Genomic DNA, 22,590 nt, shown 5'->3' on the forward strand with positions numbered 1-22,590 from the left:
AAGGCAGATGACACTCGCAAGACAGTGGTCTGAAGGTCAAATGGCCTTGTGAGGCGTTCTCAATGATGGATAAGGCATCTTGGTACAGTTCGAGTGACTTATCAGTGTATTGACTATGAATTGGTAAGCAAACGGTCCGAAACCTCCTCTGCACCTTCAATTAAGCACGTTACACTGTTGAGTTTGTGCTTGAGATGGATATTATTTCGTCTGTCGGCAATCGGCCTTGTGGGCCCAACGAGGATCCCCACACAGAAAATGACCCAGATTCATATCACTCTCTCTTCATCTGTTTATTATCTCGAGGCATGAGGTCTCACAATTGACAAGCCTCCCCACTAAAAATGGTATCATGCATTAGTGAGAGAACTCGTGCCACCATGAATGACGCCCTCACAAATCATCCGGCCCCATGTGAGCATGGCATCACAGGCCAGCGATGAAGTCGGCAAGCTTCTTGAGTGAGTATATAGACTCTCCCAGTCAACCCCTCACAGCTAGAACTCTCCTCGTTCCAACAGTATTCACATCCATACAAGCACACACCCAGAGCCTCGACACAGTTCATATCAAGAGCATTCCTCATCTTCACACCCACACTCACATCAGACCAACTTTTTCTCCAAGGAGATTTCACCAAACACAATCAGCAATTTCACCATCACTAAAACAGCATTGTCTTCCGGCGGCGGCGACAACTATACCTACAAGGGCAGCCAGGGCGGCAGCAGCTCTGGCGGTTACGCGCCTGCCATCCCTACTCATCGAAAGAAACCCGCTCTTCCGGACCCCATCAATAAGGAGGCCTGAAATTTCCTGGTTATAACGACGGCAATGGTGGCAACAAGGGCAAGGGAGGTCACGGCGGCAACAGTGATGGTAATGGTGACAACAATCGCCAGGGGGGCGGCAGCGGTGTCAGGACCTAATGTGGCTGGAGTTGAACTCTCAACAATAATGCTTAGGCAGTTCGGGGTATTCACTGGGAATGGACTGGATCTCTGATAGAACTGGCACATTTTGATGTTTTCTGGTAGTTTTTGGTGGGTGAGGCAGATGCAATAGTTTTCTTGTCGCTTGGAAAGCAGTTGATTTATTCTCAGAATTCGCGTTTGTGTGCCCTGATTATCAATTTTTCAATGTCGAGATGTACGCATTATCGTCGTGATTGATGTAGGGATATAGTTTTGAGACAGTGTATGACTAGAGAGTGTGTTGCATATGGGCGGTGTTTAAATACAACATCTTGTATTATATTGACCCTTTCGAGCGTCGTCTCGTTGTCCAGAATGTTGGGCCAATCAAGTTCCCAATTACCAAGTTACAGACACGCCAGTTGATCAAGAGAGCTCGTCAGGCCCCTTACGACAAAGGCAACGAGACCCTCGTCGACACCAGCGTCCGCAAGACGTGGGAACTGGATTTCGCATTTGCAAGACGCAGACACAGAAAAGAGCGAGATCACTCTGGACCACTCACCCGGCCCGTGGAAAGCATGGAGTGAGTTCAGTAACGCAATGCTCAAGGACATTGCCACCGACTTGGGCATTTCCACCACCTCCGGCCAGTCCATCTATGCGGAGTCATACAAGCTGCTCATTCACGAGGAAGGCGCCATGTTCAAGGCGCATACCAGACACGGAGAAAATCCCCGGCATGTTCGGCACCCTCATCATTTCTCTCCCGTCAGCCCACCAAGGCGGTGACATTGTTCCCAAACACCAAAGCCAGACCACAATCTACAAAACCTCCGAACACAAGCAATCTTGGGCCTTCTGGTACTCTGACGTCTCTCACGAAGTCCTCCCAGTCCACTCAGGCCACCACATCGTCCTAACCTTCAACCTGGCCATCAGATCCGCAGGTCAAACCACCACCATCCCCCGTCCCATGGCCCCCTGACTCCTCTCCCAGGCAGAACCCCTCCGTCGGACAGTCACAAAGTGGCTCCAGGAACCAGCACAACCCAAAGCCCTGTTCAACGTTCTCAGCTACACCTTCACCCCCGCCTCCCTCTCCATGCGCCACCTCAAATCCCTCGACCTCCTCCAAACCCAAATTCTCCACCACCTCTCCACCTCCCTCCCTTCAGCCTCCACCTCGCCGCCCTCGAACGAGAAGAATACGTCACCTGCTCCTACGACTCTGACTGCGAGCTCCCAAGCGGTAAAGTCCGGCGCGTCAACCTCAAAGCCAAGCGCCCCAATCCCAACATTAAGCCCTGGCACGACCCAGATGACATTATCAGCGAGGAGTACAGGAACAAGTGGCTCGTCGATCCGGACGGCAAACCCATTTGTATCGTGTCACGGCGTTGGTTTTGGTGGCTACGAGGACGGTTCCTGTTTCTGTGGATGATGATGACGATGAGAATGTTACACCGGGCGTCGCGGAATCTGGGGCTGCGGAATCTGGTATTGATGTACCAGCGGCTGCTGCTCCCGATGTTGCCACTCCCGATGTTGCCACTCCCGGTGTTGCTGCCACCGCCGAAAACGGTAGGCATATTCGGGTGCCCGTTTCTCCCTCACGCATGGTTGGTGCAGTTCGCCCGAGTACCATGCGCAACGGTTATGTTCCCCTTGAAATAGTCAGAGACGCGGTTAAGCGCGCTTGAGAGGAGTTGGGCATGAATCCGTAATCATCGGCGGAATGCATTTTCCTTTTCCTTTTGGATATCAACACATGAATTTGACAACAAACAAAGCATAAACTTCACACACCTACACATAGAACTCTAATTAGAACCGTCTTACCTCCATAGAACAGTCTCCCTCATTTAGACTTTTTACATCACCCACAAACCTACTTTACCATTTCCATGACACATCCACCTAAACCCTCTCTCTCACCACACCCCCCGTCACATTCGCCGGTCCATCCCACTGCAACCTCCCCGGCACCCTCTTCGCAATAACCGGCACCCAAACACTATCATACAGCCCCGGCCCCCCATCGGCCGCCCTACTCCCCGGCTCTAAACTTCCCAACTGCCTCTGATCCGTACAGCACGGGCTATTAACCCCCCAAAACGGCCCCGCCGCCCAAGCCGTCCACCCAATATACTCCTCATTCTCCTCCATATACCCCAGCATCCCCTCCAACATCAGTTTACACTCCGTCGTATTCGAACCCCCAAACTCAGTAACAAACCCCTTCAACCCATGCTCCCTCAACCAACCCGTCACCCCCGCCAAGTTCGCCACCGGATCCTGCGTACAAGCCGTATGCCCCCCGCTAAAATCCTCATCCAAATACTCATGGATATCCACCGCCAGGTTTTTAATCGGGTCGACAAGTTTGTGAATCCATTTGCTGTTTGCCTCGTCACCTCCCTTTGTCCAGTAATGCCCACCCGACCAGGCGTTTCCTGGAGTCAAAATCATGTTGTTTGCTCCCGTCGCGCGGATTGCCGTGATGGCGGCTTGGAGGTTGGAGAAGACGAGCCGGGAGGGCATGCTATGCGGTTCGTTCATTAGACCGAACAAGACTTTTTCGTTGGTTTGAAAGCGGGAGGCGAGCTCGCCCCAGAAGGCCGCGAACTGGGCTGTTGTCGCGGCGGTGGGGTCGGAGGTGTTGCCTATGACGGAGCCGGAGAAGGGCTGGGAGGAGGGGTCGTTGTAGCGCATGTAGTTGTGGGGGTCGAGGATGGCGTCTGTTTCTGAGGTTAATGATGGTGGAAGGAGAAGGGGGGAGGAGGAGAGAACATACAAGCGCCCTTGGTGATGGTGATGTAATCTATCGCCTCTTTAAAGTGCTCAAAGTGAGTCTCGTTGAACTTTGCCCCGAGGCCGTAAGACAAGGGGCACATCCTCTCAAGGAGAAAGGCAACGCGGTGGAGGTTGACCTTGTGGCTGTCGATCATGGTGTCGACGCCAGAGGTGGAGATGAAGGCGTAATCGACGCCGAAACGGCCGGGGAGACCGGTGCCGCGGGTTTGGGTCGGACTCCAGGCGCCGAACTCACCGCTTGATTGGGCGACGCCGGCGAAGTAGATCGTTGCGGATGTTGCTGGCAAAGCAGCAAGTGCTGCCAACGTTGGCGAGAACTTCATTTTCAATCAGTACCAAGAAAGATGTCTTGTTGCCGAAAACTGACGAGTCCCGGGAAGGAAGCAATCAGTGAAGAAGGTGTCCGACTTTCAAACATTTTCATCGTGCTTGCCACACGACCATATAATTTTAATAGTAGCCGCAACGAAGCGGGATGAACGAGCGGGTGCAATCTATTTTCTGGAAAGCTTGACCGTGAGCCGAAGTCGATCCCCGATCTCCCATCTACTCGGGGCATGTTGCGGCTGTTCTTGTCGAATGGACGCCCGCTTATTGATGTGATCTTCAGAGGACAATCAATGGGAATGCAAGCTTGGCAAGGATGTGGTGATAACGGCGAGTTGGGAATGGCGATTTTGTCTTCTACCCTCGGAGAAATATGAAGCGGGCAGTCGCGAGGGCGGAGGGAGCCTTTCCGGGTGTGGGTAAATCTGCTGCCGTTGCCGTTGACGCGTGAAAAGAGTGGCAGAAAACATCATCGTCACCATCATCACCACCACCAGACATAGAGTCAATCAGGACAAAAAAAATAACAAAAGCTCACCGGCCAACTCCGTAGAGGTGGCCGGCTACGAAACCCTCGGTAGGGTTTTTTTCGTAATGGGAGGGCGGTCGAAGGGGGGTCAAATTCCTTGAAGGCCATCTTTGTGACAAGGGCTGTAATATCAGGGCTTGGAACTCATGGTTCAATCCAGGCTAATGTGATAAAAGGTTTTAATAGAGAGGCGTCTAACCACTTCTTCTAATAGGACGGGAACTACACTGCCAGGATCAAGGAGGACGCGTACTAGGTATTCCCGAGGGCGCCCATTGATGTCCTTGATAATGCTCATCTTGATGATAGGCCTGGTTCCCACCCTTGGCCGGCGACGTGGTTATTCATCTTCGTCCTTTTCTTTTAGGCGAAGGCGCTTGACTCCCGCAATGGTAACGCTAATCGGCCGATTGTATCCTGTTAGCGTGGGCAGGCGGCCTAGTGAAAACCCGTCTCTGTACCGGATATGTCGTCGTCGAGTACCTCGAAGACTAGTGGTTCGTTCTTGTCGAAGTATACTCCGATAGTATTAATTTGTACTTTCTTTGGGGGTGTTATTTCTCTTTCTTTTCCCTCGGTCTTCCGTTTGACTCCAGCTATCTTGGGTGGAGCCGCCGGAAGGTCGTTGCCGGAGATATCCTTCCTTGCGAAGCAGGCGAGGGTATGATGATTGTTGCGAGCACATTGCTAGCAGGTAGAGCCGTCCTTTTTGTGCTTGTTAACGCTTTCCTGAGAGATCCCTGTTAAGGCTTTCTTGACGGTTGCCCATTTAATATCTTTTGGATCTGGTCTGGCGTTTGGTGCCTTGGAGGGTGCTTTGTTGCTTTTTGAGGATGGATTTGACGGCTGTTGGGAGCGACTTTGGTGGGGAGGGCCCGACTTCGAGCGCTCTGAGATCGAAGTGGGCGTGTCTTTTCCCGCCGGGTGACCAACTAAGATGCCAGGGTTAGTGAGCATATTCTCGTAGATATGGCCGGCTTCCTGGATAGCGTGGAGGAAGTCTTTATCCATTTCCGGAATTCCTCCCTGCCGGGAGTATACTAACTTGGTAATCTCGTTAGGCAGAGCCGCGGAGATGTGGGTTTGGAATGTAGGGCCAGACCACTGGACAACTTCGTTGAAGTCCATAAGCTCAGTTAAGTGCTGTGAAATATTACTTTGGTATCTAAGTTCTCGCATCTTGCTGGCATTGCGCCACCTTTCGGCTGTATCCCGGAAGCGTTCCTTGATAGCGGTAACATAGCTGCTCCAGACATCTGCGAAGCCGAGTTTCTGCACTTGGCTGACTCGCTGTTGATGCCACACCTGAGCTTTCTCAGTGAGAAGCGATCCGACCCAGTTAATCTTAACCTGATCGTTGGGGAACCCGGTGGGGTAGGATTCTATGTAAGCTTCTACCTTAAGCCACCAGGACCGGAACTTGGCGAGGTCCTTGCCATTATAGGCCGGGGGTTTTGACATGTGCACCGGGTTGACTTGGACCGGTGCCTGGGAAAAGAGGCGAATAAGTCGAGTGAGGTCGTCTGGACCCGAGGAACTGAGTGATCGAGGGCGATTACGTGCGGCTGGAGGTCCTCTAGGTGGGCCTCCGTTTCCACCGGGGGGTGGTCGCCCTTCCCGTCGATTATCGTCGGGGTCCTCCGAATCCGAGTCATCGGGGTCGGAGGGTGGTTCTCCATTGGTGGCGAAGAATTGTCGTGGAGGAAGGTTTCCTCCTCCGCCACCGTTGGGTACAAGTGTCCTATACATAAAACCGGCCCGAGCGGTCTCGAATTGGATGTTAGCTTGTCGGGCCGTACGGCGTGCTTGGGCATACTGTAGTGCCTGGGTAGTTAAGCGCTCCCGAACACGCCGAGTTGAGGATAACACTTTTGATGGCACGGCCGTGGGAGGGCGTGATGGTCGTGTTGATGCCCGTTGCCTTGAGCTGCGCCAAACAGAGTCGATGTCGGCATTAGGGTTTTGCTCCATCTGGACACGGGATTCATTAAGAGCTTCCGCCGTAAGCTTCTTGACCTGTTCCATGACAGTTCGTCCGGGTTCGTCCAGAGTAGATGGGTCGCCGAATTCCTTCGCTAAGAGTCTATCGATATCGCGGTCGCGCTGGAGGGCCCAGTTCTCGACTTGATTGTTAAACCTCTTTTGGGTTGCGACTTCTTTTTCGAGAGTTACTAGGGCGGAATGATGGCGGTTAGCGGCTTCACAAAGCTGCTTGATGGCTTGCTGGCGCTGGCGTTCATCCTGGGTGATGATTGCAATGGCTCCCCAGACTTGGGGCGCGAAGGTGGCGCTAGCATTTTCAATCTGTTGGCGGAAGTGCCTAATTTGTTGATCTGAGACCTGGACCCCGAGCTTGATCATGCCGGCACAGACAGTGTACTGCTCGCGGATGTGCTCGTACTGTCGCTTGAGACGCTCGAGTTCTTGATGATCGATGCGGTCTTTGTGTTGCTGTTGGGCGAGCTGGCGAACACCCTCGTAGGCCTCACTCATGCGTCGATGGAGTTCAACGACCCAGGGTGCCGGATCGAGGATGGTACCAGGTAAAGGCTGGATATCAGAGGGGTCGCTCATAATGACTTCGAAGTCCTGGGGCGAGTAAAGCGTGAGCTCCATATGGTCGTCGACCTGGACAGGCTCAGCTGAAGGAGAACGGTAGTCCGCCATGTTGTAGGTGGAAATGGACGCGCTGTCGAATTCTTCTTGTAGGTTTCGAGCGGTCGCGTATGTGGGCGATACCGTAACTGGTGACGTTGGAAGAGGAATGTGGGCGGCGTAGCCGGGAATGAAGGGTCGCGGGATAGGCGACGCGTTGAAGGAGTACTCTCCTGTGGTGAAGTCGGAGTCTTCGTCGTCGTCAACCCAAGGGTTGCAAGGTAGTGGAACGAATCCTTCAACGATATCTGAGGGTGGAGCTGATGATGACGTGGTGGACATCAACAAAGGAAGAAAGCGGGATAAGTGGTGATAGCGCTATGGTGTTGTAGTGTATTGGTTATCGTCTTCGGTTGTTTGAAGATTATATGTGACAAGGGCTGTAATATCAGGGCTTGGAACTCATGGTTCAATTCAGGATAATAATCTTCAATGGCCTCGAACAGCGTCATCAGGAGGAAGAAGGTCTAGGAATACAAACAGATCTCAAAGACGCGTATTTATCCATCGTCAGGTGGTCCGTGCCCAGTGGCCTCAGGCCGCTGCCAAATCCCTCAATATCTCGGGTTGACGAATATCATCTTCTTAATAACCGCGAAGCCTGTGATTGTCTGCCTCACTTGGACCACTGGCTCACAGCTTGCAGTTACCCCTCCTTTCAGTGGTATCGACGGTGTTGTTGGCCGTGTTCATGGTGGTTGGTTCGTTGTGTGACAATCTTCAAGACAGGGCATCGCTGAGGAGTCGAACTTAGGAGTTCACGGAGCAGTGCTTTCATACCGGGCATTGTTAGTTGCCTAATCCGGGCCACCTATGTCTTAACCGCTGAGCCATCTGACCATTCCAGTTACCAGATGAGTGCGTAGGTAGTTGCTGAAAGCTACTTCCAGGTTGCAGGCACTGATACATATACCGTCAGACACTGTTGTGCCCTCGTATGTCCTCCACGCCACTCGGAACACAAACGCTGGTCAGCTTTCATTGCAGGTTGCTGCGGGCAAAGATCCTGACCCCCTTTGTGCTTTATCTCTATGAACCTGGCTACACTGAACCCAGTCGTCGACTTTCAATCTCCCACAGCTGCATTGCGCCTCAGACCTTTCGCATAGACCCAGGCCCGATCTTTCGACAGACTTTAAGGCCCAGCCCGATTGGCATTCGGCGCAGCCTCACTCCAAACCGGCCCACCAGGAGCCACATATTGTGTCTGCCCCTGCTGAATCCTCCACAGCTCAGCCAAGATCTATTAGAATACCTGTCAGCCTCAAATCCGCCACCAGCATACATCATCCTCAATAGACTTACACCAGGGTCCTCGGGCTTGTAAGCACCCGGCAGAGCAAGTCCTGCAGGCAATTGCGTCGTCCCACCTTGCGTCACCCGAATCTGAGTGCAGCTTGGATAGAACTGCGCGCCCATCCTCGTCCCTGCAACGTGCAGGCCCAGAATCTCGTGACGAAGAAGATATTCACCCGGAGCTAGCTTCGGTGGGATAGTGACGGACCACTTGGCGCCTTGTTCGCGAAGGAGGTCAGAGGCCCAGGGAGGATGACCTTGCGGGTTGTAGGAGAGCTGCTCGATCTTGACCCAGACGTTGCCGGTGTCGCCTTTGAAGGTCTTGCAATCGTTGTTGGCACATTTGGCGAGGTAACTGGGAAAACAGCCGTTAGGCGAAGATGGGATCAGTGTTAGAATGGGGAAGCTTACGTGAATACCGGGCCACTGTGGGAAGATCCCCATTGATCCCAGTTGAAAGTTCTAAGACAGTTGTGGTAAGTTGGGATGGACTTTGACAATAGACAAGAAATACATTAGCACTTACACTTTGTCACCAGCCTTGAGCTCGATGATGCCCTGAGCTGGAATATTTCCACCAGCGCCACACCTGGCGTATCATCAGCGGCCTAAAAGTCAAAGTCAGAAGTGGGAGATGGCTTGGACATACGTGATATCATTCGTTGTAAAATCGGGCACCGGTCCATTGTTGGCAAGCTGTCGTGCATAGCGGACAGGAGGAGGGTTCACGTAGTTGTCCTGTCCAACCTGCCACGCGAGGTAGTTCTTTCCGTCCACGGTGATGCTCTTCAGGAAGCCATGTCCTGATACAAGGCTTGCAAGGCCAACGACCAGGGCCACAGTTGAAAGAGGTGTCATTTTTTTGATGTTAACGTCAAGTTCTGCGATGTCCTTCAACTTGAGCAAGGAAAAACCTCAGCAGAAGAACTTAGTCAGGAGATAGCCCTCCTTATACCTGGATCTTCCTCAGTCCAAGTTGATCCATGTCCAGGAATTGCTGTCATTCCCAGTGTCAATCACAGATCAAAACAGGTCAAGTCCATATTTTGAGACAGTTCGAGAGAGTTGATTGGCCAAGCCACTTCCTAACGGAGTAGCTCTGTCCGCGGTCGTCAACGCTGTGTTGATCACCAACAAGGAGTCTGAACGGCTCACGGCCAGGACCTGACATGTTGGGACGCGGCGCTTGGGTGGCCGTCATTGGAGGGATTTCTTGGATACCGGGTAGCCTCGTTCCCTTCACCAGCCGCAACCGCCACACCCTTGGTGGCGGTCTTGGCCATATCACGATACGCTTGGCAAGAATGTGGTGGTGAGCGGTATGTGTAGCCAAGAGGTGCTCTGGTCATAAGAGGACCACCGATATCGAAACTCAGAAAAGAAGTCACCGAGCAATATTGTCATCCTGATGAAGATATCTTGTCCTGGCTCGCTGATGAAATTGAACGCCGGAACGGTGGTCGTTAGCTGAGACCACTTTCGGTCAAAACCATCAGTCTTTGTGGTATCATCATCTCCAGGTCTTCAACAATCCGTTAAGGCCATAATGAAACACACAATGAGCTAGCAAGCCGTTGTACCGTCTACTATAATCGCCGGTCAGCGTTCAAACTTGTCATGAGATGTCAAACCCAGCTTGTGCCACACCAGATGATGGCTACAAATCGCGCATATAGGTACTCGTCGTTGGCCCGAAAAAAACGTACCAAACATGCACCTTCACCCCCCTCTCAACTTCTCGAAAATTGGAAAACGGGCCGGCCTGATGCCAGACTGGCGCGTGGATGGTTCGTGGAACACTGAAGATGCACGGCGCCAAGACTTCAAGTTGGCGGACACATTGATCCACACTTGACGTGCTGTGGGGCCATGTATCCACCTTCCCCATCCCCGCAATCTTTTCGCCCTGAACCAAACAGAGGGCGGCGTCGACATGCAGCCAAGCTCGCACAAAGCATCTTCAACATGGAGCTCGTGATGGAGACTCATCCGTGATCGTTCCTCGGGATGGATGGAGTGAACCCCACGTCAACCCACCTCGTAAACCCGTCGCATCCGACCCGAGGATGAAGCATGAGATGCCGCCGGGTATTCTGCCAGCCATAAGACGGTTGATGGCAATCACGGAACACGCATCGGGACATCAAATCGACCCCTCATCAAGGGCGGGGTAGCACACGCCCCCCTTAAGAGGCACCGTGCAGTGCAGGAAGCAGGGACAGATGGAGTGGAGAGGAACTGAAAGGGATGTTTAATACCAATGACCCCTCTGCCTGCCCTCCACTGCCCTGTGGGACAAGAGAAATCTCTTTCCTTCCACTCAATTCATTGTTTTGACAGCAGACGACCAAGTGCTGCTGATGTTGCGCAAGCACGACAGACAGGACCGTGAGACTCCTCCAACAAAGCCTCCGTCCCACACCCAGTCGTCCACGTCGTCCTCCCCTCATTGCGCCTGCTCCGCCGACCTCGCTACCTACCTTTGGTGTCAATTGTTGTCAGAAGCCAACCTGCCCTGAATGTGAACAAATGACCCAAAGATCCTCGATCTGCCTCGATAGCGTAACGGGTCGCGCGCAGACATAATGTCGAGGTCCTTGCTCCAGCCGGCGCTGGCTTGCAACACCGCGTCTTGCATGCCTCGTCCCTACCAACGCTCGCGCCCCGTTGAACGCGCCTCTAGGCCGTCATTGACAGCAGTAGCTCGTGTTTTCGGTGAGCCGCCACGCTAGACCCCCACGCCCAACCGTTGAAGTTTGTTCCTTTTCATTTTTGTGAGCCATTGAACCTAATTCGACCTGACAGACTTCGCCCCAGTCCGCGCTGGCAATGGCAGCACCGCCGTGATCTCACAAAAGGCGTGGCACAGCACGAGAACTGCCGGAAGTGATCGGCCGAGTTCGGCCTCGTTGAGTCTTGCTCTCCCGAAGGCTCAACCGCTCCAGCTCGTCCGCCATGCCTCCGTTTTGTCCGGCATCCCGGCTAAGCCGTCGGCAAGGAGCCCAATGGCAGCGTACTCCACCGAGGCAACGGCAGTTCTGCCGCCGACCACCCCGTACTCCAAGCTGACTGTGGGAGTGCCCCGCGAAATATACCCAAACGAGCGCCGTGTGGCTCTCACCCCTCAGAATGTTGCCCTCCTGCTCAAGAAGGGCTTCTCCCAGGTTCTTGTTGAGAAAGGTGCTGGTGCCGAAGCCGATTTCCTGGACGATGCCTATGCCGCCGCCGGTGCTACCTTGGTTGACGATGCTTCTGCTGTCTGGAAAGGTTCAGACGTTGTGCTCAAGGTCCGAGGGCCAAGTGCGGAGGAGGTTGATCTGACACGAGAAGACCAGACCGTTATCAGCTTCCTTCAACCGGCCCAGAACAAGGCACTCGTGGAGAAACTCGCGGCTCGCAAAGCCACCTCATTCGCTATGGATCTTATTCCCCGTATTTCTCGAGCTCAGGTCTTTGACGCCCTCAGCAGCATGGCCAACATTGCTGGGTACAAGGCGGTGCTCGAAGCATCCAACAACTTTGGTCGTTTCTTAACTGGTCAGGTCACTGCTGCTGGTAAAATTCCGCCCTGTAAGGTTCTCGTCATTGGTGCCGGTGTTGCTGGCTTGAGCGCAATTGCAACTGCAAGGAGACTCGGTGCAATCGTTCGTGGATTCGACACTCGGCCTGCTGCAAGAGAACAGGTTCAGTCGCTTGGCGCCGAGTTCATCGAAGTTGAGATCGAAGAAGATGGCTCTGGTGCAGGCGGTTACGCCAAAGAGATGTCGAAAGAGTTCATCGAGGCCGAGATGAAGCTTTTTACCGAGCAAGCCCGTGAAGTGGACATCATCATCACCACCGCCCTGATTCCTGGAAGACCTGCGCCCAAACTCATCACCAAAGCCATGATTGAGATCATGAAGCCTGGATCTGTTATTGTCGATCTTGCTGCTGAGGCTGGTGGAAACTGCGAAAAGACCGAACCCGGAAAGCTGATTACCTACAAGGATGTCAAGATCATTGGTAAGTCGTGGCACGGGAGCAGTACCCGAGGTTGCTCGTGACTAAAGTAAGACAGGTTACACCGACTTCCCCTCTAGGCTACCGACCCAATCTTCAACTTTGTACTCGAACAATATCACCAAATTCTTCCTGTCCATGGCACCGAAGGATAAGGAATTTGGCATCGATCTGAAAGACGAAGTCGTACGCGGCGCTATTGTGACACAAGAAGGCCATATTCTCCCGCCAGCACCCCGACCAGCACCTCCCCCTGCTCCCGCCGCTGCCTCGACTGCCGCAAAAGAAGCCGAAGTCGTAGCACTTACACCATGGCAAAAGGCAACTCGTGAGGTTTCTCTGATCACTGGTGGTATGGGCTCGGCTGTCGCATTGGGCAAGTTCACTACTCCCTTATTTATGGGCAACGCCTTTACCTTTGCTTTGGCCTCTCTGATCGGATACCGTGTTGTCTGGAACGTCGCTCCTGCCTTGCATTCACCTCTCATGAGTGTGACCAACGCCATCTCTGGAATGGTCGGCGTTGGTGGTTTGTTCATTCTCGGTGGAGGATACTTGCCTGAAACGATCCCTCAAGTCTTTGGTGCCGCCTCTGTCCTGCTCGCTTTCGTCAACATTGGTGGTGGGTTCGTCATCACAAAGCGCATGCTCGACATGTTCCGCCGTGCTACTGATCCTCCCGAGTACCCGTGGCTTTATGGAATCCCGGCCCTCGTGTTTGGAGGTGGCTTCATCGCTGCGGCCTCGAGCGGAGCTGCAGGCCTTGTTCAAGCTGGCTATCTTGTGAGCTCGATCCTTTGCATCACCTCTATTTCGGGTCTTGCATCGCAAGCAACTGCCCGTATGGGAAATATGCTGGGTATTTTGGGCGTCGTGTCCGGTGTTCTCGCTTCCTTGTTGGCAGTCGGCTTCACCCCTGAAGTTCTCACTCAGTTTGGTGGTCTTGCTACGATCGGAACAATCTTGGGCTTCCTCATCGGCAAGCGCATCACCCCTACCGATCTTCCTCAGACTGTCGCTGCCCTGCATTCCGTGGTCGGCCTTGCTGCCGTCTTGACCAGTATCGGAAGCGTTATGGCTGATGTCACTGACCTCTCGATGCTTCACATGGTAACTGGCTATCTTGGCGTCCTCATCGGCGGTATCACCTTCACCGGATCGATTGTTGCCTTCATGAAGCTTGCCGGTAAGATGTCCTCTAAGCCGCTTCGGCTGCCAGGTCGTCATGCCGTCAACGCCGGTCTACTCGGTGCGAATGTGGTCACCATGGGCACGTTTGTTACCATGGCTCCTGGCGCCCCTCTGATTGCCGCCGGTGCCCTTGCTGCCAACACCGTACTCTCGTTCATCAAGGGTTACACCACAACTGCAGCCATTGGTGGTGCCGATATGCCTGTGGTCATTACCGTCCTCAACGCATACAGCGGCTTTGCGCTGGTCGCCGAGGGCTTCATGCTGAACAACCCTCTCTTGACCACAGTTGGAGCACTCATTGGCGTCTCCGGTTCCATTCTTTCTTATGTCATGTGTGTTGCTATGAACCGTTCACTTGTCAACGTTCTGTTCGGAGGAATCTCGGCGCCCACCACCAGCGACTACAAGATTGAAGGGAGTGTGACACAGACCAATGTCGAAGAGACAGCTGACGCCCTCACCAATGCCGAGTCCGTCATCATTGTTGTTGGGTATGGCATGGCTGTTGCCAAGGCGCAATATGCTATCTCGGATATCACCCAAATGCTTCGGTCCAAGGGCATCAAGGTCCGCTTCGCCATTCACCCCGTTGCTGGTCGCATGCCGGGCCAGTGCAACGTCTTGCTTGCTGAAGCCAGCGTTCCGTACGATATCGTGCTGGAAATGGATGAGATCAATGACGACTTTGGAGAGACAGATGTAACCCTTGTTATTGGTGCCAATGATACAGTCAACCCGATTGCCTTGGAGCCTGGTAGTCCGATTGCTGGAATGCCCGTCTTGCATGCGTGGAAGAGCAAGCAGGTGATTGTCATGAAGAGAGGCTTGGCTAGTGGATACGGTGAGTTTGATGGGACTCTTCTGTGGCTGGGCACGATGACTGACGATTGTTAGCTGATGTCCCGAACCCGATGTTCTACATGCCCGGCACGAGAATGCTGTTTGGCGATGCTCGTGTGACCACTGAAGGTACGACCCTCTCTTATTGCTCCATAATTCCATCGCTGACAAAATCTTGCTACATCTAGCCATCAAGGCAGCTATCGAAACTCGCTTCAAATAAAAGGAGGGAAAGAAAGAGGGTCGTTTTCTGCGCTGCTTTTGACTTTTCTTGCCTGAAAAGATACGCCTTCATTGCCCATATATACGTCCTGCAACAACCCTTTTTCCTTATAACTTTTGCCTTGTCTTCAGAATTGGGAATTTTGCTTTGCTGATAGAGCAAGAGAGCTGTCGATCTCTTTTAGGTGTTGCATTTGCATGCATATGCGTTGGTCTGTTAGACATGTATGCGAGAGAGTCAAGTAGAGGAGATGACAAGGAAGACGTCCGTACCTGATTTTTTAATCAATGCTATTTTGACAAAGCAGCATGGCTCGATATGTGACATTTGAAAGAGAAACAAACAAGGCTGGGGACAAGTGCCTCCCAGGCGCGGCTTAGACCCAATAAGTTGGGTAGGCTGCGTGACTGCCACAACCTGGGTGTAAAGGACTTTGTTAGGGGAAGGAGCAGTCGGTCTTGTGGAGGGAAGGAGCACTCGGCCTCGGAGACAAGGGTGTGCCCCCACTGGAATAACCAGCGGGAACACAGAAAATAGCGACTACAAAGTCAGCAGCTTAGGCTTTTTTTTCTTCTCTTACTCTTCGGCTAGCAGCATGCTCATCAACCCTTCAACCCCCAGGCTTTTGAAAAGGCATCGCAGTTTCTCTCTCTCTGCCTGACTTTCCCTTTCCCTCACCACTATATCCCCATTTTACCGAGACCCACTGACGACACGATGCCAAGAGAAAGCGCGCTGAGGAGGAGCAGGATGCTGTCGAGGGCCATTCCACCGATTCGACGTCTGGAGACATCTTTTCGACTTCCTGTCACACCCTCTAGACTCCTCATGACAGTTCTTCGATTCCCCCAGCGGACGTTTCGACTCCCCATGAAGACGTTCCAACTCCCCATAGTATCCTTCCGGCTGGTCGCACAAATTTAGTCGCCGACATCCTCTCGACTGATGGTGCCCTCTCGACTCCTCTGAATACCACTTTCAGCCTTCGCAAGCTCCCCATCGAACTTCGCTTCCTCGTCTAACCATCATACCTGGGAGCCTCGTGAGGTGACCATCCGTAAGCCAGGTTTCAAGAACAACTTACCCGCGACGCTATTCGTCGACAAGGACAGTCGTCGTGAGACCTTGAGACATTACCATCTGTATATTACCAAGTACATTTCCCCAGTGGAACGCAAGTATGGCTATATCAATCCCAATCTGGACACACTCCATGTCCGCATGGCTCGGACCTTTCCGCCTATGCGTCACCCGCTTGAGATATGTATCCAAACCTTGTTGGAGATTGGAAAGCCGGTCCTGAGTGTTCGCCTGAATCCGGGCACAATGGACGAATTGCCGGCCAAGAAATGGCTTTTTGAGAGATCGGGGCTCAGGGGTATCATTGCGGAGGTGGATATTGCTGCAACTCGTCCACCCCGTGGTCCTAGGTACGCTACGATATAACTGAGATCTAATAGCATTGAGTTTTTTTTCTTGCAAAAGATTACACCCTTGGTTGATTGAACGGTGGTTGCGGATGGATTGTCTCTTGATCAGGGCCTACGGCTGGTTTCAGGTAACAGAGTTTGAGTGATGAATCAATCGATGCGAAAGAGCAAAAGAACAACGAACAACTGTGCTCACTAAGAAGTCTTCTAATACGTTAACTAAAAGTCGATCGGCTCTCCCAACAAAACAGGCTGACTTTGTATTTTTCTCAAATCTCACATTAAACTTTCCAGTCTTTAAGCTTCTCAGTGATGAGAAGGCATCATAATCGACCTACCAAGCCTGGATCCGGATATTGTTCCATAACAGCCGTGAATGGATGGTTACGGTGATGGATCAAAGTAGGTATACTATGGAACGAGGGATTGATGTAGTATTTCTTGAGCAGACTACAAGGGCGTTGTTTAATGACTGCATATTTGGTCAAGTTGGTAGCAGGCCTATGGTAGGCTGGGTAGAGTGGAAGCTGAATTATGTGCTCTTTGGGTGTGTTAGTGGTTATGGGATGCCCCATTTGAGAGCTCTTTAATTGGTCAAAAGGCTTGCAGTGTAAATACATGCTTCACATCAATTGTCCGGGTTTTTAATATCAATGTGTGAAATTCTCAGAGGCCTCGATCTAAGAAAATGCATCCCTACTGCCCCTTTATTTGCCCAACTGTGCATGCCATGTGCTCTCAATTACCTTTTGCATTATTATGCGATTAGGAAACCAATTTGTGCTCTTTCACGACATTTTTCATTTTCCCGCTCCACTTCCTTTCCCTTTCCCTCTATCCTCCTTTTCAAGAAGGTGACGAGCATAGCCTAGAAAGAAAGCATGGGGGCAGATACCAAAGCAAGAGATGGAGAAAGGCCCCATACCGAACAATTTCCAATTGGGGGCAAAGAATCGACTATACCCAAACAGGGTAGAACCACAAGAACAAACATGCTGCTTCTGTGAAGTACGTGGGAATGCGCCGAGCATATCAAACCTAGAAAGGGGTCTATTCACCAGGGAAACATTTGTATGTACATTTGTCATGCGCTCGTGGCGACTCTTTCTTCCAGCCAGCCTTGCTTTACCTAGGGGCGGCCACGGGCTGCCATGACTGGATCTTGGGCTTTGTTCTGAGATAATATCAGTTTTCTGTGATATGATGGAAATGGTAATGAACAAAGAAAGCTCCTTACGTGCTATATGTCTTGAACGCAGCTCTAGTAAAAGTCCTGTTAGGGATGTGCTCGGTGTTGGCCCAAGGGCGGTTGGCAATGCCGGTGGCGGTGGTGATGGGGTCCTTGTTGGGAGGAGTGTCGACGGAGTAGGAGATCCAGGCGTGCCACAAGGGCTCAATCTGGCCACTGTCGCAGAGCAAGTTAGACTGATGTTGCGATGGGACCATTAGCGAAACCTACGCATCGTAGTCGTGCTTGGCATAGTCAACCCATCTGGAGCGGACTGCTCAAGTTGATCAGCACTTCAACCAATGTATATGCCGTAGATAGAAGCCTAGAACATACGGGGAAGTTCATCCATGTTCTCGTAGAACTTGTTGCCGAACTTGTCGACACCCACAAGAGTACCGGCCTTGGTGTCACCTGCAGACTACGTCAGTCTCCACCCATCCTTCCGCCCTCCATCGTCGATGTGCTTCGAGGCGTACCGATGTACTATTCGTCGGGGGTCGAGGCTATGTTAGCTGTGGCTGAGTAGGCGGGGGACTCGAGGAGGGGACGAACGTTGAGTTGATGCCAGTATTCCTAGAGTTGCGCCTGAGGTTAGCTACTGTATTCAGGTGTCTCACGGGTATTGGAGGAGCAAACCTTGAAGCCAATCTTGCGCAGATTGCCGAGGGTTCTGGAGAGGTACGACATGGTGGGCAAAGGCGAGCGCGGGCCAATTGACCGTGGCTGGATGTGGTGATGGTATCAGTTGAGGATTGCGGTCGTTGCGGCCAAGCCCAGGCAAGATGGGAGCTCGCTGCCGAACTGACGCCAGTGGGCGGGATTGTGGGCCGGCGACTCCCGAGCCAATGGGAGAGCTCCAATTACCCCTGCCGCCAAGCCCCGCGTTGCCTGCGTCAGTGCTCTTTTTCGAGATTGTCAACGGTTCCAGGTTGCACCCTATGAACCTATGGACTACATAGCTATCAGCTCTTTGATCTTCACCCTCTTCCGAACCGCCGCCGATATCACCACCTTTCTTCTCTCCAGTCCCCAGCGCTTCTCGGCTATGCTGACCAGGACTGCCTCACGATGTTCGACTAAGCTTCGGGCTGCTCTCCGACAGCCATCCCTCCGGGTTGCTAAACAACAACCACAATGCCGACGATTCTCGATGCCCACAGCAAACGCCACTCCCGGCGCGCAGTCCGCTGCCACTTCCAGTGCTGGAATGCTGTCCCCGTTTGTCAGCGAGCTTGACAAGATTGCCCCATCATTCAGGATCAACGGATCGCAAATTCGGGTTCTCCAATCGCCAACCGAGTTCTACGAAACCCTCAAGGTTGTCTAGCCCCGCGCCCTCTAGCAGTCGTTGGGCTCTGACTCGGAAACAGGACAAGATTCGCAATGCGGAAAGACGCATCTTCCTGTCGACACTGTACATTGGGAAGTCTGAGAAGGAACTGGTATGTCTTTGTAGCTTGGATCGAGCTTTGCCCTGTCAGTATCTGACAAGTCCAAGATCACTACACTCCAAGAGGCGCTGCGCTCCAAGCCGAACCTCAAACTCAGCATCCTTACCGACGCCCTGAGAGGCACACGCGAAGCCCCTGATCCATCATGCGCATCACTTCTGGCCCCATTGGTCGAGGAATTCGGCCCAGATCGCGTTGAGATCCGCATGTACCACACACCGAATCTCACAGGATTCAGAAAGAAGCACATCCCGAAGAGAATAAACGAAGGATGGGGTCTACAACACATGAAGCTGTACGGCTTTGACGACGAGATCATGATGACCGGCGCCAACCTGTCCAACGACTACTTCAGCGACAGGCAAGATCGCTATCACCTGTTTTCGTCCAGGGACATCACGGAATACTTTTCCAATTTGCATGATGCCGTATCGTCACTCAGCTTTCGCATCGACCCATCTGACGCCCCTTCCGGCTTCGACATGGTGTGGCCCAAGGACAACGCCGCCCCATCCCCTCTGGAAGATCACAAGCAGTTTGTCAGAGAATCAACAGGATTGCTGGCAGGTCTCATCTCACCCAAGACTGCGCCGCTGACCGCCAATGACTCCACGCCATTGGAAAAGCGGGATACATCTGTTTACATGCTCGCCCAGTTCTCGCAATTACTGTCGCCAGACACATCGACAGAACTCCCGGCCATCACGCATATTTTGAGCACCCTTGCCGCCCCACAATATTCCAAGTCATCTTGGACATTTACCGCAGGATACTTTAACCCTGCCCCATCGCTGACCAAGCTCCTTCTGTCAACCGCATCGCAAAATAATACTGTTATTACAGCTTCACCGTATGCCAACGGCTTCTACAAGTCTCCCGGCGTCTCAGGACTGCTACCAGATGCGTACACACTGCTTGCCCGGCGCTTTGTGCGCGCAGTTCATGAGAAGAAGCTGGACGCATCTACGGTGATGAAAGAGTGGAGGAAGGGCACGGTTGGCGAGCCTGGAGCTTGGACGTACCACGCAAAGGGTTTGTGGGTGACTCTACCAGACAACAATGGTCCATCCATAAGTCTGATCGGTAGCTCCAACTACACTAAGAGAAGCTACTCGCTGGACCTGGAAGCCAACGCTCTCATCGTGACGGAGAATGAGAGTCTGAAGAAACAACTGGCCAACGAGCAAAATTGGCTGCAAGAAAATACCACGGTGGTCACCCGAGAGGACTATGCCAAGACTGAGCGCCGCGTCGGTCTCAAGGTGCGCATTGCGATGTTGATCGTGCGGCTTGTGGGAGGTGCCTTGTAAGGAACTGGTCTGGTGGAGACTTGATGTGTAGGACTGGTGTAAGAATAGGAGAGGCAAACGATACCCAAGAATACGGATAGAAGGATACGTCAGCATCACAGTTCAGATGTCAGCTGTTTGGACGGATGGAAATTTCATGTTTTGTTCAATGCTGAGCGAGTGTGCCCATCAGACTCGAGAGTCTCTGTCGTCACGCCGGACGATGGGGTATGTATGCAAAAAGACACCACATCTTCGATCCTCCCGCCCTGATTTCCGACATCAAAATGCGCTGCAATGCAAACCTGAAAAGCAGACAACCGATAAACGCCGTTCCCTAATACTGATTCGCATTTAAGTCATCCCGGACATGACAAACATCCCCGTTTTTTGTTGGAAAATGCAAAGACATAAAAAAGATCGTCTCCCGAAACGCCCCCCCCTGTAAGTCTCGTGCAGTCCCCATTTTAAAGAACGCCGGAAAAGTCTACCACAATGGCATTGCGCCACTGAGATGATTTTTTGGAGTATGCTGTTATCAAGTCGAAGCTTTTGGGACCGATCGTGGGGGGCCCGGCCCGACAGCTTGGGCCCTGCTGACCTGACTGGGCCACCACGCTACATCTCCCGAACCAACCCCCACCACAAGCGCTCCAGCTGTAGCTTCAGATAATCATCGGTCTATTTGGTGGTTGAAGTTCATCCTCACAAGTCGATCGGCATCCTGATCTTGGCGTTCGTCGTCCATGATCTTCTCCTGCTTTTGACGAGGGGGAGCGCTCGCTGGATGACTCTGATGAAAGAGCGGGAGAGGCTCCGCTTGAGGGGGACGGCTTGCATCATGGTGGTTTTGTTGTAGATATGGTTGGGAGGAATAGGTCGGCCAGCGAGGTATGGAGTCTCCACCGGAGAGATGAGGAAGAGGAGGGGATATGGCAGCTCCTGCTGGACCACTTTTTGGTTCTCAGTTTTGAAAGTTGATGATCGACATGATCAGAGGTGGTCGCCAGGACAAGAGACGAGGAGGTCGTCGAGTCTTAAGTGGTGAGTGTGGTGGTGGTGGTGGTGGTGGTGTTGTTGTTGGCGGATCGGAGTACCGGCCAACGACCCATTCACCTGTTTCCCAAGCAAAGAGGAGGAGGAAGAGCACCGCTAAAATTAGGGCCCTGTCGCGGGTGGCGTAGTCTGTTGCGTCCGCGCCCCTCTTCTTGGTTGTTTCGTTTGCGGGATGTCAACGCAGAGATAAAGGTGCTGCGCCGCTGGCGTGCTGTACCCACAAGACCCAGCGATGGATATGAAACGGTTTCGACTGTGCGATTTTGTAGTTCAGCCACAAAGGTTGTTCTGGGTTGGGGTGAAAGGTCCTAGATAGGGCTAGGGATCTCAAGGGATTGCTGGTGGGCTTGAGGCACAGGGGAGCTATGGCCCTTGATGAGGTCTGCGGGATCACGCAAGAGGGGGCGCGTTGATATGCAACCTTGTTGCCCTTGCCAGTGCGGTAGTTGAACGGCTCGCATTTAAGATGCGAGACATGTTCGGAGTTTTAACTTTTGGAGTTTCTTATCAGGGCCATTCTCGCGGGCCGAAGCTTTTGGTGGATGACAGACCACCGTTATCACCGATGGACTGTTGCGGGTCCGAGCCATTTTCCAACCTCTTCCCTTCCCCGACTCGAACATCTGAGGGTTGGTCAAGATCGGGGATCTGGGAAGCCAAGTAGACTAATGTGTGTCTGAGCGGCTTCTGCTCGAGCTCAGACGCTTGAGGCTTCCAACGCGTCGACGTCCCAATGCCCTCGGACTAGCCGTGAGTCAAGAAATGTGACTTCGGGGCTGGCGGCCCAGACGGCGAAGGACCCGCGTGAGGGCGGGATATAAATGTCAGCATGTGCTCGATATCAGTCCTCGAATTACTTGCAGAATACCACCTCTCACACAACAGCATTACCGTGCCTGCCAACCACAGTATTCTTCCACAGCTTCGTGCTGGTGAATGTGCACCAGAATATCGTCAACGTAGAAGAAGATTAATTGCTTATTCTCCTACAACCGGACCCAAGATTGCTCGTCTTGTATCAGTTATGACAAAACATGTCATCATCTTCTTTTACGTGGACGATATTCCTGTGCCCATTCACCAGATACGGACGTTGCCTCAGTATATCGTCGTCTTGTACCATGGTTCTGTGACCTGGGATTGGGCAGATCAATTTCTACACGGTTGTCGACATCACACTCAAGATCCTTCATGAAGCCTAGGAAGATGCCTCACTTGTGTAAAGTCCCTTGCAAGGCATGTGATCAATACATATCCCTACTTCTAATTACACTGAACTGTGTTGTAAATATATATCTAAAATCTAGGTAGTTATATACATCCATCTACAATTACACAA

The 22,590-nt window shown here is 52.5% G+C and overlaps 7 protein-coding genes across 7 annotated transcripts; 3 read left to right on the forward strand and 4 right to left on the reverse strand.

Moving 5' to 3' along the window:
- Window positions 1–1,517: 1,517 nt before the first annotated feature.
- Window positions 1,518–1,902, forward strand: QC763_0037360 (uncharacterized protein; the record flags this gene model as incomplete). The annotated part of the gene is made up of 2 exons (XM_062905576.1): window positions 1,518–1,658; window positions 1,732–1,902. The coding sequence occupies 2 exons, from the start codon at window positions 1,518–1,520 to the stop codon at window positions 1,900–1,902; spliced, it is 312 nt and encodes a 103-aa protein (XP_062768581.1).
- Window positions 1,903–2,623: 721 nt separating this feature from the next.
- On the reverse strand, window positions 2,624–4,741 carry QC763_207110 (uncharacterized protein). The gene is made up of 2 exons (XM_062909764.1): window positions 3,712–4,741; window positions 2,624–3,655 (listed from the first exon to the last, which is right to left on the reverse strand). Exons 1-2 carry the CDS (start codon window positions 4,052–4,054, stop codon window positions 2,835–2,837), a joined length of 1,164 nt encoding a protein of 387 aa, XP_062768582.1. The 5' UTR covers window positions 4,055–4,741; the 3' UTR covers window positions 2,624–2,834.
- A 3,397-nt stretch (window positions 4,742–8,138) lies between these two features.
- Window positions 8,139–9,504, reverse strand: QC763_207120 (uncharacterized protein). Its single transcript, XM_062909765.1, has 5 exons — window positions 9,188–9,504; window positions 9,065–9,127; window positions 8,950–9,000; window positions 8,548–8,893; window positions 8,139–8,485 (listed from the first exon to the last, which is right to left on the reverse strand). Exons 1-5 carry the CDS (start codon window positions 9,394–9,396, stop codon window positions 8,378–8,380), a joined length of 777 nt encoding a protein of 258 aa, XP_062768583.1. The 5' UTR covers window positions 9,397–9,504; the 3' UTR covers window positions 8,139–8,377.
- Window positions 9,505–10,254: 750 nt separating this feature from the next.
- QC763_207130 (uncharacterized protein) lies at window positions 10,255–15,152 on the forward strand. Its single transcript, XM_062909766.1, has 4 exons — window positions 10,255–11,253; window positions 11,344–12,540; window positions 12,596–14,700; window positions 14,760–15,152. Exons 1-3 carry the CDS (start codon window positions 11,124–11,126, stop codon window positions 14,623–14,625), a joined length of 3,357 nt encoding a protein of 1,118 aa, XP_062768584.1. The 5' UTR covers window positions 10,255–11,123; the 3' UTR covers window positions 14,626–14,700; window positions 14,760–15,152.
- Window positions 15,153–17,248: 2,096 nt separating this feature from the next.
- On the reverse strand, window positions 17,249–18,249 carry QC763_207140 (uncharacterized protein). Its single transcript, XM_062909767.1, has 7 exons — window positions 18,092–18,249; window positions 18,008–18,028; window positions 17,932–17,938; window positions 17,789–17,866; window positions 17,684–17,726; window positions 17,462–17,629; window positions 17,249–17,398 (listed from the first exon to the last, which is right to left on the reverse strand). Exons 1-7 carry the CDS (start codon window positions 18,140–18,142, stop codon window positions 17,350–17,352), a joined length of 417 nt encoding a protein of 138 aa, XP_062768585.1. The 5' UTR covers window positions 18,143–18,249; the 3' UTR covers window positions 17,249–17,349.
- A 135-nt stretch (window positions 18,250–18,384) lies between these two features.
- PGS1 (CDP-diacylglycerol--glycerol-3-phosphate 3-phosphatidyltransferase) lies at window positions 18,385–22,490 on the forward strand. The gene is made up of 4 exons (XM_062909768.1): window positions 18,385–18,773; window positions 18,826–18,897; window positions 18,954–20,639; window positions 20,745–22,490. Exons 1-3 carry the CDS (start codon window positions 18,402–18,404, stop codon window positions 20,214–20,216), a joined length of 1,707 nt encoding a protein of 568 aa, XP_062768586.1. The 5' UTR covers window positions 18,385–18,401; the 3' UTR covers window positions 20,217–20,639; window positions 20,745–22,490.
- QC763_207160 (uncharacterized protein) lies at window positions 20,901–21,038 on the reverse strand (the record flags this gene model as incomplete). The annotated part of the gene is made up of 1 exon (XM_062909769.1): window positions 20,901–21,038. One exon carries the CDS (start codon window positions 21,036–21,038, stop codon window positions 20,901–20,903), a length of 138 nt encoding a protein of 45 aa, XP_062768587.1.
- Window positions 22,491–22,590: the final 100 nt, after the last annotated feature.

Source organism: Podospora pseudopauciseta, assembly GCF_035222475.1.
Source record: "Podospora pseudopauciseta strain CBS 411.78 chromosome 2 map unlocalized CBS411.78m_2, whole genome shotgun sequence".
NCBI lineage: Eukaryota > Fungi > Ascomycota > Sordariomycetes > Sordariales > Podosporaceae > Podospora > Podospora pseudopauciseta.

Excerpts from the sequence above, each read along its gene's own strand:
- QC763_207120 (XM_062909765.1), bottom strand. The coding sequence starts at position 9,396 with ATGACACCTCTTTCAACTGTGGCCCTGGTCGTTGGCCTTGCAAGCCTT. Across the intron at positions 9,001-9,064 it reads CTCAAGGCTGGTGACAAAGT|AACTTTCAACTGGGATCAAT; the intron begins GTAAGTGCTAAT and ends CAACTGTCTTAG. Across the intron at positions 8,486-8,547 it reads ACAAGCCCGAGGACCCTGGT|ATCTTGGCTGAGCTGTGGAG; the intron begins GTAAGTCTATTG and ends GTATTCTAATAG.
- QC763_207130 (XM_062909766.1), top strand. The coding sequence starts at position 11,124 with ATGTCGAGGTCCTTGCTCCAGCCGGCGCTGGCTTGCAACACCGCGTCT. Across the intron at positions 11,254-11,343 it reads AGCAGTAGCTCGTGTTTTCG|ACTTCGCCCCAGTCCGCGCT; the intron begins GTGAGCCGCCAC and ends TCGACCTGACAG. Across the intron at positions 12,541-12,595 it reads CAAGGATGTCAAGATCATTG|GTTACACCGACTTCCCCTCT; the intron begins GTAAGTCGTGGC and ends AAAGTAAGACAG.
- QC763_207110 (XM_062909764.1), bottom strand. The coding sequence starts at position 4,054 with ATGAAGTTCTCGCCAACGTTGGCAGCACTTGCTGCTTTGCCAGCAACA. Across the intron at positions 3,656-3,711 it reads CACCATCACCAAGGGCGCTT|ACGCCATCCTCGACCCCCAC; the intron begins GTATGTTCTCTC and ends CCTCAGAAACAG.
- PGS1 (XM_062909768.1), top strand. The coding sequence starts at position 18,402 with ATGGACTACATAGCTATCAGCTCTTTGATCTTCACCCTCTTCCGAACC. Across the intron at positions 18,774-18,825 it reads AGTTCTACGAAACCCTCAAG|GACAAGATTCGCAATGCGGA; the intron begins GTTGTCTAGCCC and ends ACTCGGAAACAG. Across the intron at positions 18,898-18,953 it reads GGAAGTCTGAGAAGGAACTG|ATCACTACACTCCAAGAGGC; the intron begins GTATGTCTTTGT and ends GACAAGTCCAAG.
- QC763_207140 (XM_062909767.1), bottom strand. The coding sequence starts at position 18,142 with ATGTCGTACCTCTCCAGAACCCTCGGCAATCTGCGCAAGATTGGCTTC. Across the intron at positions 18,029-18,091 it reads TGCGCAAGATTGGCTTCAAG|GAATACTGGCATCAACTCAA; the intron begins GTTTGCTCCTCC and ends GCGCAACTCTAG. Across the intron at positions 17,630-17,683 it reads GCCAAGCACGACTACGATGC|TGGCCAGATTGAGCCCTTGT; the intron begins GTAGGTTTCGCT and ends GCTCTGCGACAG.